This window comes from Aphelocoma coerulescens, assembly GCF_041296385.1.
Source record: "Aphelocoma coerulescens isolate FSJ_1873_10779 chromosome Z unlocalized genomic scaffold, UR_Acoe_1.0 ChrZ, whole genome shotgun sequence".
NCBI lineage: Eukaryota > Metazoa > Chordata > Aves > Passeriformes > Corvidae > Aphelocoma > Aphelocoma coerulescens.
The window spans coordinates 60219790-60238110 of NW_027184085.1; the positions used below are offsets into that span (position 1 = coordinate 60219790).

General features: G+C 47.0%; 1 protein-coding gene across 5 annotated transcripts in view; it reads right to left on the reverse strand.

The window, feature by feature from the left end:
* Positions 1-18321, reverse strand: part of COMMD10 (COMM domain containing 10) — a 121429-nt gene that overhangs the window by 79302 nt on the left and 23806 nt on the right. For 3 of the 5 annotated variants that reach the window (XR_011147763.1, XM_069001967.1, XM_069001968.1), the window contains exon 5: positions 17112-17222. Coding sequence is in view for 4 of the 5 variants with exons in the window: in XM_069001967.1 (XP_068858068.1) it covers positions 17112-17222 (111 nt within the window). In the remaining variant the exon portion in view is untranslated. Of the gene's footprint in view, positions 1-14745; positions 15018-15398; positions 15596-17111; positions 17223-18321 lie in introns of those variants that run through there. The other 2 variants (XM_069001969.1, XM_069001970.1) reach the window with 2 other exon arrangements.

Below are 18321 nucleotides of genomic sequence, written 5' to 3' on the forward strand. Positions count from 1 at the left end.
ACCTCGTCCACTTCTGCCTCTGCCTTCAATTCTCAAAGGCAGTAGTCAACATCAGTGTGACAGATGACAACGCAGAAGAGCAATGTCGATAACCTGAGACTCACTGTTAGACAAAGTCCAACTTTCACATTCGTCTCTCCCTAAACTTACCCATTTCTTAGACTACCTTATCTTTCTACCATAGAGTCAGTAAGACACAGGCATGGGAGAGATGATGGCTTTTAACATACCTGTGAAGGTACCACAGAGTTTACTGCCTAAGTAAAAGCAGAGGGAAAAGGAGTGTCCAGAAGTACTGCAAAAGCATAGCAAAAGTGCTGAAAAAAGAGGGTTATCTTCCATTGCTACACACAAATGACAGCAACAGTTCTCCATTGCTACACACAAATGACAGCAACAGTTCATCTGTTAAGACACTGTACAGTCCCTGCGAGTAAGAGGTAAGAAAGTACATAAATGCCTGAGAATTTGCCATGAATCCCATGGATGTCTTTGCTTCATCTGAAAAGACTGAAGTACCAAGCCTACAAGACCAGTTTGGGGCAAACAGGAAATAAATTTTCTCAGAAAAAAAGATGTAATGAACAACAGCATTAAATAAGAGAAGCTCACCGGATCTTTCAGTTTTCCAAATTCCCTCAAGGCCCTCAACTTTAACTCTGCCCGGCAATTAAATGGGTCATCAAGTTTAAATTTAGTATTTGAGCTACTTTTCTGCTGTTTATTGGGACTGACAACAGTACAGCTATACATTACGGATAATTAATTTTACTCCTGTGCAAACTAAGAGTTTCATTTCTAGCTGTAGGCTGAGGTTGCCAAGGCTGCAACCAACTATAAACAGTCAATTGGCACCATCTTCTTCTTTAGTTCCAAGACACAGACAGGTAGAAAGTCCTAAGAATGTTTTACCATGAACAGAGCATGTGTAGAGGCTGTAACCAGTCACAGGGTTTGAAAATTTCTGTGATATAGTCTGTATTCATAAATTGTGCATATAGCCAGATTAAAGAAATGTAAGTATACTGTAAAGAGATCCTTACTATAAGCTGGATAATTAAATAATGTAAAATCACAAATCAAGTCAGATAATTAAGTACACACTGCAGTACCATTTCCAGAGGTGAGTGCATACTCCTGGAGCCACACCACCTAGTAAATGGTTACTAAGTAAAACGTCAAACTACTCACAATTACAGAACACAGGTTACACAGCCATCCATTTATATGCTGGTAAGGAAACAAAAAAGTCCTCTCAGCATTTTAGAAATTCTGGACCGCAGCTTCATTTTTTCCTCTAATTAAATGGATTTAATCAAATGTAATAGCTATGATAGATCAAAACCAAGCAGTCTAATGCAAGATTTGCTGTTCACTGTAAGTGCAGAATTTCTGTCTCTCATGGTGGAGCAATTAAATTTCTGTCATCTTTCTGTAGTGATGTGACTGCTGGAATCAAGTTATAAATTTCAGGCTCATTTTTCTGAGTTGTTCCACACACTCCTGATTATACTGTCATTCTTACTACCACTCCTACAAATACAAGGACTTTTCTCATATTCTGAAGCCTCCTCTTAGGGAACTTTCTTCTTTCTTAACAGCAGCAATATTTATTAGGGTTTAATTCTCAGAACAAAACTCATTTCACAATGTACACCTTGCCAAAAGCAGTAACCTTGCTTGTTCAGAAGCACAGAAAAGCCCTGAACCAGGACTATGCTGTCTGAGGCTATCCAGGTCTCCAATTAGCTCTTCTAAAGAGGAATGAAAAAACCGTTTTATCTCAATCTCATCCTAAAACATTTTTGCAATCATGCAAGGCCTGTCCTACTTTGTTTTTGCAATTGTTAGAGACTTACAAATAAGCTTGATGAGAAAACTAAGCTCAATTCAAGGGTGCACATACAAGCTTGTTTGTGCTCTGAGAAGGAAAAAGGTGATGTTCTCATCAGAGAAGAAACTGGCTGAGAGGTAGCTGATGAACGTGGGAAGCAATTTACAATTGTTTCGTCTTTGGACCTCATCATAGCTCTTTCAGCATTATTACTTTCAAGTGTTCTCTTTTTGAAGGCTCTACAGATAAAAATAAGTCCTCTATTTTGGAAAAAAAAAAAAAAGGCCACATAAATGCATCATCCCCAAAGGCAAGGACTGAGATGGCAAATGAAAGGAGTACATGCTCAATTCTGCCACCTCCTACATCTCAGAAGTGGGATCATTTTACTAGCATCCACCAACTCTCACTGTTATGCCACTCCACAAACACAAATTCTTTTCAGAGAAAAAAAAAGGGCTAAACTGAGGTGGAAGGGGAAGCACCACCATATTTCCCTAAATATTGATCAATGTGCAGATCCTGCCTGCATGCCATACAGGCTGCAGAAAATCTTCAGTGTGATTTAAGTAATTGATATAGTTCTGATAGAAGAAAATATTTGTTTCTCATTTACTTTGCTTTGGGGTTTTTTTGTAAAAGATAGGAAAAGTAATCACAATGGCAAACTCAGAAAGCAGAATGGCATACTTATTGAAGTAAACAGAGCAAAAAGGTCTAAATTTTGTTCACAGTCCAGAAACATACAGAAAGTCTGTAAAAACCAGGAAAAAAAACCCAAAACATATGCTGCTATTTTAACAAGTAAAAGATAGTAATTTCAGATCTCTATGCTTCTACTTACTCTGTAGAATGACGAATATGTATTATCAGCTCAGTTTCAAATGTAATCAAACCCCAGTTCGATTTTCATAGAATCATAGAATATCCTGAGGTGGAAGTGACCCACAAGGATCATCAAAGCCCAACTCCAACTCCTGGCTCTTCAGAGCCTCAAGAATCACACCATGTGCCTGAGAACATTGTCCAAATGCTTCTTGAGCTCTGTCAGGCTTGGTGCTATGACCACTTTTCTGGGGAGCCTGTTCCAGTGCCCAACCACCCTCAGGGTGAAGAACCTTTTACTAATAACCTTAACCTCCCCTGACACAGCTTCATGGTGTTCCCTCAGGTCCTGTCACTGGTCACCAGAGAGGAGAGATCAGTGTCTGCCCCTCCTCTTTCCCCTCACAAGGAAGCTCTGGACTGCTATGAGATGCCTCCTCAATCTCTTCTCCAGGCTGAAGAGACCAAGAAACCTTAGCTGCAGCTCGTATCACTTCACCACTAGACCCTTCACCATCTTTGTCGCCCTCCTTTAGACACTCTCTAATAACATAATATCTGTTTCATACCAAGGTGCCCAGACCTGCCCCCAGCACTCGAGGTGAGGCCGCCGCAGTGCAGAGCAGAGCGGGACAATCCCCTCCCTTGCTCAGCTGGCAATGCTGTCGTCCCTCATGCCCCCCAGGACACGGGTGGCCCTCCTGGCTGCCAGGGCACTGCTGGCTCATGTTCAACTTGCCATCAACCCCCACACCACTTTTCACAGCGCTGCTATCCAGCATTTCATTCCACAGTCTCTCCATACATCCAGGGTTGCCCCATCCCAGGTGTTGAATCTGGAATTTGCCCTGATTAAAATTAATTTGGTTAATGATTGCCCATCTCTCTTAATTTGTCACAGTCTCTCATGTGTTACATTACACTGTTAAAGCATGCAGAAGTTAGGGGAAATTATTTAAAAGAAAATAAAAGTAAATTAGCATAGTAGAATTCTAATACTATCTTTCACCAAAAGTATTACACTAGCAGTTTCAGAAAACCAGCACAATTATCAGTTACTTTTTGTCTTGCATTGGCAGACAAAATCCTGTAAAAATTCTTCTAATACACGCATAAAGAAGGAACAAAAGAAAAAAAAATACTGATTTTTCACAAGGAATCTCTACATACTATTTATGCTGAAAAAAAGAGCTCCCCCAAGAAGTCCCTTATGGTTAAGAATAAATTCACTGATTAAATAAGGAGAAGGAAAACTAAGAAAAGAGCAAAGCCTTCCATAGGACAAATTGCAATTAGATAACTGAATCTAATGAAATCTGTGGAATGGATTTACAGCAGAAAATTGGATAACTATCGAGAGACAACACTGGGCAAGAATAATTTATTTATCTTAACAATTTTCAAGCAAAAATGGTAACTACAGATCATGTGCAAAAATACACACCAACAAATACCTTATCTAGTAATGTGCCTTACTGGATCTTCCTAATGATGAGTAATAGCAACAACTTTTTAAGAATATACTCCTACTTCTCACATTCCTCTGTGAAGATATTCAGCACCAATTGTGTGACATTTCTGAAGCCCTTCAATCTTTCTACACACTTCAATTTTATTTATTTATTTATATGGCTCCTCCGGTTATAGAAAACTATCACAGTAGTTTTAAAAAGTCTGGACTAGATAGCCTAAGGAGTTGTTGGGGTTTTAGTTTAGTCTTAGTTTTTTTTCCTGTTAAAGGAATTTTTTCCCATATGCATGTTGCTAGGGGACAAATGGACGTACTTAAGAGAAGACAAAAGACCTGGCTACTCTTTTGTTTTCCCCTGAGTGTGGGGTCAGTCCGCTCTCGGTGGCCTTCTCCAGGAGAGGAGCTTGGTTCTTTTCGGCCATTTTTCTTTCTGCGGAGAAAGATCCTAGGACCCCAGCCCACCTTCCCTGTCCTGCTGGAGGCCGGGCTGTGGCTGCCCTGCCCCGCCGCTGATTGGAGCCTCCGCTGCGTTGTAGCCGTGCTCGCCCTGCCTGCCTGGACCTCCGGGGGGTTCCCTGCTTGGATACATTGCATCTGCCACCTGGGATTTGTGCTCCTCCCGGCTGCTTCAGCTTGCCGCTCCAGCCTGCTGTTCCTGAGGCTCCAGCCGGACACCGGGGCCAGCCGTCTGGGGTTTGTGAAGCCTTTGTCCCATCCCTTCCCGGGGTGCCAGGCCACCGGTGCCGCGTGCTCCCCGAGCTCGCTCCGGAGCGTCCCCTGCAGCCGCGGGGGAACCATCGCACCTGCCCTGCTCACCGGGAGCCGCCAGCGCCCCTGCCGGCTGCGAGCGGAACTGCACCCGAGGGGAAAGGGCCTGACAGCCCAGAAGGCTGGCACTGGGTTTGGGATTGTTTGCTCTTCCTGCCAGAGTTATTGTTTGTTTGTTTGACTGCTTCTGCACATAGAGCTATCTCCTAGTAAAGAACTGTTATTCCTATTTTCCCACATCTTTGCCTAAAAGCCCCTTGATTTCATCATGAGAAGAACTCGGAGGGAAGGGGGGTTGCATCTGCCATTCCAAGGGAGGCCCCTGCCTTCCTTAGCAGACAGCTGTCTTTCAAACCAAGACAGGGAGTGTGTGCAAACCTGGCCTCAGCAGATGAGCCTGTGGGCTATGGCCTCCCCAGGCTGAATCCAGCCTAAGCTGATTTTCAGGACAGCTTCTGCGTTTGGCTTTCTTGTGGGTACATTCTCCTCCCTTAGTCTTGTTTCCTTGTTGCTAGACCAGAGGTAATTGAACACTAATGTCGCCTTTATGGTAGCTCAAGTTCTGTTAGGCAGCTTAAGTCCCAGCCCAAAGCTGCAGTCAGGTGAAGGAGAGGTGGGCTTGGGTAGTCTCAGCCTCTTGATACAGTTTTGCCATCATGGGCAAAACTCCTTCGTAACAATGCTTAAGTCATTACCCATAACATTTCAGTCTCCGACAATCCTGATGTGCCCAGAAGCCCTGTGAGGCTTTGGACACGGTGCCACACGACACCTCAAGGCCCACACTGCACAGCCGTGGCTTTGGAGGGTGGGCTATGCAGGGCATGAAGAATTGGCCAGATGGAGGCAGCTGGGGAGCTGTGGTCAGTGGCTCCTTGTCCAGGTGGAGGCTGGGGACGAGGAGTGTCCATCAGGGCTCTGGCCTTGGCCCTGGGGCTCTTGAATGGCTTTGCCAGCGACACAGAGAGTGGATGGAGCTCCCCCTCAGCACGGGGTTTGCAGGGGACAGGAAGCTGAGTGGGGCAGGGGCTGAGGAGAAGGACTTGGGGGTGCTGATGGAGGAGAAGCTCGGCGTGAGCCAGCAATGTGTGCTGCCAGCCCAAAAAGCCACGCGTGGGCTGAGCTGCATGGAAAGGAGCAAAGAGCTGCAGGTCAAGGCAGGTAATTGTGGCCCTCTAGTCCATTTGTTGAGATCTCACCTGGACCACTACATCTGTGTCTGGGGGCCCCAGGGTAAGGGATGCGGGCCTGTTCGAATGAGTTCAGAGGAGAGCGACTGAGGGCTCCTAACAGGGTTGGAGAAGCTGTGCTTTGAAGACAGGTTGGGAGTGTTAGCGTTGTTTAGCCTGGAGAAGAGAAGACCCCAGGGAAACCTTAGAACCCTTGCCGGTACCTAAAAGGGCCCCCTACAAGAATGATGGAGAGAGACTTTTCACCGGGATATGTAGTGCTAGAAGAAAGGGCAATGGCCTTGAACTGAAAGAGGTAGGGATTAAATATCAGGAAGAAATTCTTTTCGGTGAGGCTGGTGAGGCATTGGCATAGGTTTCCCAGAGGCTCTGTGGACGCCCCCTCCCTGGAAGAGAGAAATTTGTCAGGTTTGCCTGAAGTGACACAATGAGATGAAGCAGAGTGATACTCATTTAATAACTGTTAGGATTGGATTAGGGAGAGATGCCTCTGCCCAAATTAAGGTTCAAATGAGACCACATGATGACAACATACAGATTTTATTTAAGGTGGATTTTATTTAACAAGAATTGTCAAGGAGAGAGATAGAAAGAAATAGGAACTAGGTCTCTGAGAGAGAGAAAAAGAGCAGAAGAGAATCTGTTGGAACTAGATGATCGATTTTTGAGGTCCTTCCCAAATTAAACCTTTCTGTGATGCTAGAGGATGTGTGGATTGCCGTTGTGTCCTCTGGGAACAGTTCCCACTCAGCCCGGTCAGCTCGGGACACAGCAGGCAACGGGGACCAGCCTCTGATATCGGAGGGATCAGAGGTCTGGCTCGTGGGTCCGTCCAAGGCACCGCGGCGATGCAGGCAGACGGCGGAGGAAGGGGGCAGGCTCAGAGTTGGGTGAAATCCAGAAAGTTTATTGGTCCTCCGAACGAGGGGACCTCAACCACCAGGGGTGCCCAACCCAGAGCACCTGCCGATGGCGCGCCGGGGCATTTTATGGCGGGGGGGGCATGGAGGGGGCTGTACAGAACAACCAAGCAGGGAAGGGAAGGGTGCGGCAAGCAGAACGAGGGACGCATAAGGGAACCAACTATAACAGGGGAAGGGAGGGACTCCTTTCCCAGGACTAATCACCTGGCCCCCTGGCTAGAACTTTCCAGAAGCCTGGGAGGGGTGGCAGAGTGACAGACAGGGTCCTGGGAGGAGATAAAAATGACAGACAGGGTGATTTAAATAAAACAGGGGGGGGTGCCAACTGGGGTACACCAAACTTACAGAACATAGCGGGGAGACCCGGACTGAACTAAACAAACACACTCCCACAGTGGATGTGTATTTTAACTTGATATTATTGTTATAATAATAATAATAATAATAATTTGTTACTACTACTATTTAATCTTCTTCTTTAGCCTCTTCTTCTTCTTCTTCTGATCCCCATTCTTCTTCTTCTTCTTCTTAGTATTTACTTTTACTCCTCTTTCTTCTTCTACATCAACTTATTCTTATATTTATTCTTTTTTCTTTGTCTTGTTTCTATTCTTATTCTTCTCCTTATTCATATTCTTATTTTTTCTTTTTGTTATTCTTATTTTTATTCTTATTCTTATGCCTTTTCCTCTTCTTTTTCTTCTTATTTTTTCTTTTCCTTATTCTTATCCTTAATCCTATTCTTATTCTTACTCTTATTCTCACTCTTATTCTCATTCTTATTATGATGCTTTTTTTTCTTCTTCTTATTCTTAATTCTTTTTCTTATTTACTACCACTATTTCTTCATTTTCTCCATCTTCTTTGTATTATTATTAGTCCTATTCCTATTATTTTTCTTTTTGTGGATTTTTTTTGTGTGTTTTGTGGGTTTTTTTGGGTGTTTTGGTTATTTTTTTTTTACTACTGCCACTATTTCTTGAAGCCAACTTCCCTCTGTTGTGGAAGAATTGTTTGGTGAAGTCGTGCAGTGGAGTCCTGGGAGCAATACCTCCTGTCTGTGCCCATTCCTCATGGATAAAATCCCAAAGGATCAGCATGTAGTCCTTTCAGGATGAGAGGAAATGTCCTTGGATTCCACCAGGGGAGGTGCAGATTAAATATGCCAACTAACTTTTCCCTGACAGAGTGGTCAGAAATTGATTGCAAGAAGTTGCTCAGGGAGGTGGTAGAGTCACTGTCTCTGGAAGTGTTCAAGTCTTGTCTGGATGTGGCACTTGGGGCCATGGTTTCAGGGTGATGATGGTGATGCCAGGGTGACGGTGGGACTGGATGACTTTCGAGGTCTCTTCCCAATCCGATGAGTGTCTGGCCTTCACCGCTGAGCCACCTGGCACCAAGTGTCCCACGTGGATACTGGCTTGAGGCTGGCTCTTGGGGAGAGTGGCTTGCGATGCTCCAAAGCAGCCAGGGATTGCTGAGGCTGCAGGGACATGTCCAGGCAAAGGCGGCCCGTGTGGCTCCCCCAGGATGTGGGGCAGGCTGCCAGCCAGCTGCCGTCCAGGGGGCCTGGGCTGGCGCCGGCCGCAGCCCTAATCCTCGGGCTGTGGCGCCAGGCAGGGGCAGCGGAAGAGGCTGCGCAGCATCCGCAGCGCCCGCCCGAGGCGGGAGGGACGTTTCTTGCGGGGACTCAGCTGCTGGCTGAGGGCCTGGGCTCCCAGCTGGGGAGGCGAGGCACAGAGCGGCACTTGGGGGCACGGCTCAGATGGCCCATGCTCAACCCAGGCCTCGCGAGGGGCAGGCACTGGGAGCCTGCCTCCTGCCAAACCTCCCAGCTCTCTGTCCTCTTCACGGAGCTCCAGGAGGCTCACTCCATCCCACTCGTCCTCCTCCTGCAGCAAGGGCTTGTCCCCGATGCTCTGTTCCCAGCTGTCCTGCATCAGGTCTCGGTCGCTGTCATTTTCCCAGCTGGACTGAGCTGAAGGTCTCTTGCCATTCCCTTTGCAAACCTCCTGGCCAACAGAGTCTTCCTCTTCAGAAAGCTCCTGGCCAATGGACTCTTCCCAATCAGACACTTCTTGGTAGCTACCGACATCTCCATGGGACAGCTCATGCTCGCTGTATTCCTCCCAGTCAGAGAGATTTTGGGAGCTACCGACTTCTCCTTGAGAAAGGCCTTTCTCCGTGCCTTCTTCCCAGTCAGAAACTTCTAGGTAGCTGCTGCCTTCTCCTAGGGAGAGCTCATCCCCAATGGATTCATCCCAATCGGAGAGCTCGTGGTAGCTACCGGCTTCTTCTGGGGAGAGCTCCTGCTCAATGCAGGCTTCCCCGTGGAATACATCCTGGTCATTCCTGTCTTCTTGCAAGGGCAGTTCCTGCTCAATGCAGGCTTCCCCTTCCAATACATCCTGGTCATTCCTGTCTTTTTCTAGGGATAGCTCCTGCTCAATGCAGGCTTCGTCTTGGAACACATCCTGGTCGTTCCTGTCTTCTAGGGACAGCTCCTGCTCAATGCAGGCCTCCCCTTGGAATACATTCTGGTCATTCCCGTCTTCTTCCACGGGCAGTTCCTGCTCAATGCACGCTTCCCCTTGGGACCCTTCCTGGTCATTCCTGTCTTTTTCTAGGGATAGCTCCTTCTCAATGCAGGCTTCCTCGTGGAATACATCCTGGTCATTCCTGTCTTCTTCTAGGGATAGCTCCTGCTCAATGCAGGCTTCCCCTTGGAATACATCCTGGTCATTCCTGTCTTCTAGGGACAGCTCCTGCTCAATGCAGGCCTCCCCGTTGAATACATCCTGGTCACTCCTGTCTTTTTCTAGGGATAGCTCCTGCTCAATGCAGGCTTCCCCTTGGAACGCATACTGGTCGTTCCTGTCTTCTTCCAAGGACGGTTCCTGCTCAATGCAGGCTTCCCCTTGGAATACCTCCATGTCGTTCCTGTCTTCTAGGGACAGCTCCTGCTCAATACAGGCTTCCCCTTGGAATACATCCACGTCGTTCCTGTCTTTTTCTAGGGATAGCTCCTGCTCAATGCAGGCTTCCCCTTGGAACACATCCTGGTCGTTCCTGTCTTCTTCCAAGGACAGTTCCTGCTCAATGCAGGCTTCACCTTGGAGCACATCCTGGTCATTCCTGTCTTCTTCCAAGGACGGTTCCTGCTCAATGCAGGCTTCCCCTTGGAATACATTCTGGTCATTTCCGTCTTCTTCCAAGGACAGTTCCTGCTCAATGCAGGCTTCGCCTTGGAGCACATCCTGGTCATTCCTGTCTTCTTCCAAGGACGGTTCCTGCTCAATGCAGGCTTCCCCTTGGAATACATCATGGTCCTTCCTGTCTTCTAGGGACAGCTCCTGCTCAATGCAGGCTTCCCCTTGGAATACATTCTGGTCATTTCCGTCTTCTTCCAAGGACAGTTCCTGCTCAATGCAGGCTTCCCCTTGGGACCCTTCCTGGTCATTCCTGTCTTTTTCTAGGGATAGCTCCTGCTCAATGCAGGCTTCCCCTTGGAACACACACTGGTCGTTCCTGTCTTCTTCCAAGGACGGTTCCTGCTCAATGCAGGCTTCGCCTTGGAATACATCCTGGTCGTTCCTGTCTTCTTCCAAGGACAGTTCCTGCTCAATGCAGGCCTCCCCTTTGAATACATCCTGGTCATTCCTGTCTTTTTCTAGGGACAGCTCCTGCTCAATGCAGGCTTCCCCTTGGAATATATCCTGGTCGTTCCTGTCTTCTAGGGAAAGCTCCTGCTCAATGCAGGCTTCCCCTTGGGACCCTTCCTGGTCGTTCCTGTCTTCTTCCAGGGGCAGCTCCTGCTCCATGCAGGCTTCCCCTTGGGACCCTTCCTGGTATTTGCTGGTTTCTTTTTGGGACAGCTCTGTGTTTTCCTCATCTTTGCACTGAGAAAGCTCAAGCTTCCCAGCCGAGTCCCTGTCCTCAGTCTCTTTCTCTGCAAGGACTGAGCCCCTGTCTGCCTCCTCCTGCTGCTCACTGACGGCTTGGGCTCCCAGTGGGCTGGGTGAGGGGCTGGGGCTGCAGCAGGGGCTGTGCAGGGCAGAGATCAGGCTCTCTTGCTTTTGTTCTGGAGCTGCTGCTTCTAGTTCTGCAACTGTGCTTTGCTCCAGGTCCCTCTGTTCCTCTGGCTGCTGGCCAGATGCCTGGGCCTCAAGCACAGCCTCTCGCACTACCTCATGGCTGATGTGCCACGCCAAGTCCAGCAGAGACTGGCTGTCGCCTGGGGGGCTGCGTGGAGCAGGGACTGGGCTCTCTGGCGCTGCCCATGGCACCTCCTGCGTGAGGCCAGGAGAAGCTGGTGCCTTTTCCACCTCGGCAGGCAGAGGCTCGGGGGGCTGCTCCTCCTCAGCAGCTCCAGCTGGAGCAGCAGCGGCTGCCAGCTCATCCTCTCTGGGACTCCCCGGGCCAGGAGAGGCGCTGGGCAGCTCATGGGCTGCCTCTCCTGCCACCTGGGTGCCCACGCTGCTGGGAGAGGTGGGCCCCTCCTGGGCATCCTCATCCTTCTCTGGGTACAAGGGTTTGTCCCAGACCTTGTAACTGGCACCTTCTGCCCATTGGGGCAGCCCCTGCCTGCTGACACTTCCTTCCCACTGGGGCAGCTTTTGGTCACTCCTGTCTTTTTCCCACCGGGGTAGCTCCTGGACATTGTAGTCTTTTCCTCCTGATAGCTCCTTGTCCCTGTTGTCTCCCACCTGGGGCAACTCTGGGTGTCTCTTGTCTCCTTCCCATTGGTACATGTGCAGGTGGCCTCGCACATCTTCTTCCAAAGGAGACAGTTCCTGCTGTCCCTCCCCTTCCCACTGGGACGGCTCTTGGTCTTCTTCCCACTGGGACAAATCTTGGCATAGCTCATCCTCTTCCTCCCATGGGTACAGCTCCTGGACTGTCACGCTTTCTTCCCAGTAGTACAGCTCTTGCTGTGTGCCATCCCCCCACGGGACTTTCATACCTACTTCCCTCTGATGCAACTCTTGGTGTGTCACAACTCCCCATGGGGAAACTTCCTGCATCGTCGCTGCTTCTTGCCCTTGGTAAAACTCTTGGACTGTCATTTCTTCCCAGAGGCAAAGTTCTTGGCCGCTAAGGCCTCCCCACTGGGAAAGCTCTTGATCCGAGTGGTATTCCCACTCTTGGTCCATGTTGACAAAGGCCCCCTCGTCCTCAGTGTCCGACAGGGGCAGGCCTGAGCTGCCGCCTGCCCCCAGCCACTGCCCACTGAGGGCCTGGTCTGGCAGCCAGCCGGGCAAGGGGCTGGGGGGCTGTGAGTTGGGGTTCATGTTGTCCTCCTTCACGTCTGACCTTGTGTGACGCACAGGAATCCCGGGAGCTGCTTCCTCCTGCGAGAGCGGCTCTGGCGGGACTGGGCTCCCCAGGGCTCTGCGCCCCTTAGATACCCCCTGGCAGGGCAGGGCGGGGCTCTACCGTGTCACAAGGGCCTCTGGGCACCACAATGTGCCGCATCATCCAGGGCCCTGACACAAGGCGCCTGTGTCACAAAGGGCCACACCTGGCAGCCCTTCGACAGCTGAAGCCACTGGAAGTGGCATGGAGCAGCCCCCAGGCTTGCGGGCTTCTAGACCCTTCTTATGATCCCATCATTAAAATTGTCAGAAAGGCTTCTGCCTGAATTAAGGTGCAAATGAGGCCATATGCCAAAGTCAGTAGTATGGGTTTTATTTATCAGTAAAGGAGAGAGAGAGAGAGAGAGAGAGCGAGAGAAATAGAAAAGAGGTGGGGGCAGACAAAGAGAGTGACAGAGACGGATTAGAAAACATCACCACTCTGAGGATGCCAATGGCATTCTGTTGATGCTCTGCATCAGGGTTTCTTGGCGGTAGGGGGTCCCTGGAAACATGGAGTTGGGAGGATTGACGTACATTTGGGCCAGGTGGGAACGCCCAGGTACCTGCCCTCGTGGGGGGCAAGTTTGACACAGTCTCTGGCAACAGAGTCTGGATCTGTTGTATCCCTTTGCATCAAGTGTGATGCTCTGCTGCGAGGCCTCAGCAATGAGTCTGGGGAGCGCTTTGGGGGTCTTGGATGGATTGTGACACCTGCTCAGCTGCCCGTCATGTGAATTTCTCATGGATGTGGCCTTCCCAGGGTGGGGGGTTTTACAGCTGAGCCAGTTTGTGTGCGGGAGGATGGGTGTTCAGTGCCTCTGACCAGAGGTAACGCCACAGCCCCAAAACTCTCCTTCTTGGTTGTGGGGGAGTGTTGGGGTTTTAGGAGCTCTCCTGGTTTTTTTTTCTGTTAAAGGAATTTTCCCCATATGTGTTGCTAGGGGGACAAATGGCTGCATACTTCAGAAAAAAGAGCTGGCTAGGGGGGTGGGGTGCATCTGGCTACTCTTTGGTTCACCTGGCTGTGTGGACAGTTGGTCCCGGCACTTGGACAGAGAGGGAGGCTGCTATCTTTGGCTGCTTTTCCTTCTTCCAGAGAAAGCCCGGGATCAGAAGCCCGCCCTCCCTGCCCCTCTGGGAGCCGGGCCGTGGCCGCCCTGCCCCCAGCATTGCTTTGAGCCTTCGCTACCTTGTAGCCCTGCTCATCCTGCCTGCCCAGACCTGTGGGGGGTTCCCAGTGCAGCTCTGCAGTTTGGATACATCTCGTCTGCCAGCCAGGATTTGTGCTTGTCCCTGCCATTCCAACCTGCCATTCCAGCCTGCCATTCCAGCCTGCTGTTCCCGAGGGTCCGGCCGGACACCGGGATCGGCTGCCCGGGGGGTTTGCGAAGCCTTTGTCCCATCCCTTCCCGGGGTGCCAGGCCACCGGTGCCGCGTGCTCCCCGAGCTCGCTCCGGAGCGTCCCCTGCAGCCGCGGGGGAACCATCGCACCTGCCCTGCTCACCGGGAGCCGCCAGCGCCCCTGCCGGCTGCGAGCGGAACTGCACCCGAGGGGAAAGGGCCTGACAGCCCAGAAGGCTGGCACTGGGTTTGGGATTGTTTGCTCTTCCTGCCAGAGTTATTGTTTGTTTGTTTGACTGCTTCTGCACATATAGCTATCTCCTATAAAGAACTGTTATTCCTATTTTCCCACATCTTTGCCTAAAGGCCCTTGATTTCAAAATTATAATAACTCGGAGGAAAAGGGGTTCTATCTGCCACTTCAAGGGAGGCTTCTGCCTTCCTTAGCAGACACCTGTCTTTCAAAACCAAGACAGGAGTTACTGCTATTAACAGTTGGAAGGAATGTCAGAGTGTGTGTCTATGCGGATAGGTATCAAATCAATTACTGGAGGAAAGAAATGTTAAATAAACACACCACTTCTGGGGATCACTCTTTGTTTGCAAATCAAAAATCTTAATTAGCAACACAGAGTGTCAGGATTGTTAATTTGTGCTCCTCCTCCCTGTCAACTGACCCTATAGCCATAAAAATAATGATACTCTGTAGAGAATCTCCAGATTTTCCTGTTGCAATCAACAGTCCAAAAATCTGAAACCAAATTTACTATTAAAAAAACCCTTTTACACAGCTGATATCTTACACATCAGTTCTCAAATGTCACCTAACCTCATGAATATGTCATAACAGAAGCAAAGGGATCTTGCAGATCAAAGATATGCTTCCTATTATACCAGTTTGTTTTCTGTGTCTAGTTCATAGACATTTCACTTCCCTTAGATTTTGAAATGCAATTAAATATTTGAGAAAATGAATCATTGTAATAAAATGCTGTTAATTGGATTTTTAATTGGAAGTTCCTTTTTTCTCTTTCTCATACAAAACAGGAGCAGCAACCAAAGCAACTGAGATCATAGGACAACTTGGGCTGGAAGGCTGTGACTGGCAGCCCACCTGATCCACCCCCCTGCTCACACTGGGGCTAACACAAGCATAATTGCACATCTGAATATAAGCAAACAGCAAATCTGTAACAAAAACCAGGAAAATACAGTTTAACAAAAATCATGGGGTCTGATCACAATTCTTGCTAGTCACAAGCAGTATATTTCCTGGGAAATGCAAATGTCTCTTGCCACTTGAACCACCTGAAAGAACCAAAGAACACCTTACTTTTGAATTTCCATGGATTTATTCCTCTGGGACTCTGCATTTCATCTGAAGCTGACAAAATGTACTCTATAAATATTTATACAGCATATAGCAGATTTCTTTTTATTTCTCAACGTACAAATAACATCCATAGAGCCACAGGTTTTATGATTACCTCTCCAGGAGAGATAATTTAAATACTAATTTTAAATGTCAGCTTGTAAATAAGAACTGTTTAAATGTTCTTTAAGTAGTGTGATTTGTAGTAAACACTAATGTATTAGTATAATTAATTTTAGTTAGCAGAAGTGAAAATAATAGCCCAATTCATTTACCTTGCTCAGTATGGTTTTTTATTAATAGGCTTTATTTTTCTAAATATGCAAGAGAAACTTCTATTGTCATATACAGATTAGAAATGTAAACACTTAAACACTTCCCACAATGACTGACTTCAGAATTGATTCTGAATATTATCTCAAAAAAAGCAAAGAACCGGTGTGACAAAGAGCACTACTGCCCCCTAATGAGCCAGACCACAAAAGCTCCTCTGTAACAGCATTTTGTGTCTTTCCTGAAAAAAAATCAAGTCATTATATCCATGAATTAGGAAAAAAAAAAAAAAGGGAAAAATAAGACAACCATTAAGAACATATACTTTAACTCACACCACATTTCTGTAGAAAAGGCACATACAAAATTTTGGAGACGGGAAAAAAGATATCTAGTAGCTACAATTTTCAGATACTTAATGCACCAAGAGATCATGAAGACGCAAGATACACCAGAAAAATTACCCACACTTCTGTTTGTATCTATGCAGGTATTAGTTAATCTTTTATACTAGTATGTAATCCTGTAGTGATCTTCACACCAACACAGATTTTTAAATTTTAATGTCTGTGCTTTGAGAGCATCAGTTTTCTTGTTGCACTGTTTTATCTAAATGCCCATCACAAGTTTATTCTAGGCTTGTAATTATCACAAAGTAATCCTGATCTTGGTATCTAAACATACCCACAAAAAGAAGTAGGAGAGGTAACAATGGAAAAGTCTACTATCTGAATTCTGTTTGTACAGGAAACAGAAGAACTTTCTGTCTTACATGAAAGTGACGTTTTTCCCTCTATATTTTTTTTAACAGTTCTGCCATAAGAACTGAATCTGTATTCAGTGCTCACCAATGCAGCTTGGGCACAAAATTTTGTCTGGTTCCTGTATCTGCATTTCAAAAATACAGATTGCAATGAAATGCTCAAAAAAATATAGCTGCTGCAAGTCTTAGTGAGAAGCACAAACATAAGTTGTGTATTCTCTTTTATTCCACCGTAAGTCAGAAATTCCACTCACATTAGTAAAAGTACTGGATTTAAATGCAATGCTAAAGCAGCACTGAGTTCTGATTTCTCCCCTCAAACTCCTTATACTGAATTTTTCATAGGTAAACATTCTGACAGGCACCACAGAACTAAAGACTCCAATTTCCATTATCAAGACGCAGTTAAAACTAAATCATGTGTCTAATTTGAAACATGCTGGCTAACAAAAGACACAGGTTTTATGAATAAAAAATGATGTTCATTAGTGAGTTTGGGTATTGATATGCCACTGAGTCACTAAAATCCTTGAACTTAAGACTCTACCTTAAAATCTCCAAATATGGGGGTTTTGCGGCCTCACATACTGTCATCATTCATATAAATACATCATTAGCATAGAAAGGTTGCAAGTGATGAGCAATGTCTTACATAACTACACACATGGTAGAAGGCTGCAACCTACTATGTTCAATCATATGCTATGTGATAAAAATAAACTATCTACAAAAACATTTTAGAGACCTGAAATAACCATATTCCCTACTTCTGTTACAGCCCAAAGAGCTGGTAACACAGCACTCAGTCTGTTGAATATTTATACTATTATATCAGTACTTCACAATTCCAAGTGTTTACTATAACCTTTATGAAATATAAAAATGAAAATAATGACAAGAATAACAACAAGAGTTCCAATGGATGCCTTAACAGAACTTTCACATAAGGCCATCACCACAACCCATTCCAACTCTGCTGACATAGATTTCTTACCTTTGAATCTTCATTGCTCACTCCCAGCTCCAGCACAGCTTGAGGAGACTTCAGCTTTGCTTGCATGGACTCTGCCATTTGAAGATTAAGTTGCCATCCAATTGTTTCAAGCTATAAAACACAAATTTAGATGACAATCAGATGGTTCAGAAGCACTGAGGTCAACTTTCAAAACTGCCAGTGGTCTGTGTCAGTGAACACAGTGTCACGCTCTACAAACGTTATGCATTTGTATACAATGCATTTCCCTCAAATTATCCTGGACTCCAAGACAGATTTGCTTCTCTCTTACCAAAATTACCCTTCAAATTGCCTATGACAACTCAAATACAGCAACTTCCTATGTCTCAGATCTGATGGAACCAATCCACAGAACACAACTCTGGGTCCAGAATATGGTCGTTTCCTCTTCTTGAGGAAGTTCATCAGCAAAGCTGTGGATTCAGTTTCATTTCATATGTAATTTTCTTTTAGGAAAAAGAAAAAAAATACCAATAGATAGCAAACCAGCTAAAAGTGGTGATTCCTTAATCCACAGATCTACTCTTATGTGTTGTACCATATGCAGATCTTAACAACAAAAGTAATTCTGCTTTTTGAGTCATTAATGCTGAAAAGACAAAACCCAGGTATGCATGTGAGCAGTAGAATTTTTAATAGAAAACTAAAAAAAACACATTACAGATTATTTTTTAATCATTAATATAAAGTTCTATTCAAACATTACTGTCCTGGGGTGATGTTATGGAGCTGCTTTATTCCTTAGCCGTCCGCTCAATGCCCAAGGACGCTGTTTCTCTAAGATGGACCCGGGGCCGGGGCCACAGGACCGAGTGCGGGGCGGTTTAACGGGGCCCAGCGGCTCCAGGGGCTCGGCAGGGCTGGGGAGGGAGCGCGCCGGGAGCGCTGTGCTGCTCTTTGGGTTTCCTTTGTGTTCCAGCTAGCTGGGGAAAGGTTCTGCTGGTTTCCCTTGTTCTCTATTCCCTTCCCTCCCTTTCCCTCCTGCCTCCCTTCCCTCTTCGCCAGCCCGGGGGGTTCACGGGGTGGCCCCGGCTGGTCCGAGCCCGGGTGTCTGTTCCCTCTCCGGGAATTTGTTGATTTTGAGGGGTTTTTTCCCCCCATTCTACCCTGTTTTGTTTGGTGTTAATAAACTGGTTTTTTCCACTTCCACTTGCTGTGACCCACTTGTCTTATTGGTGGAGGAAAAGGG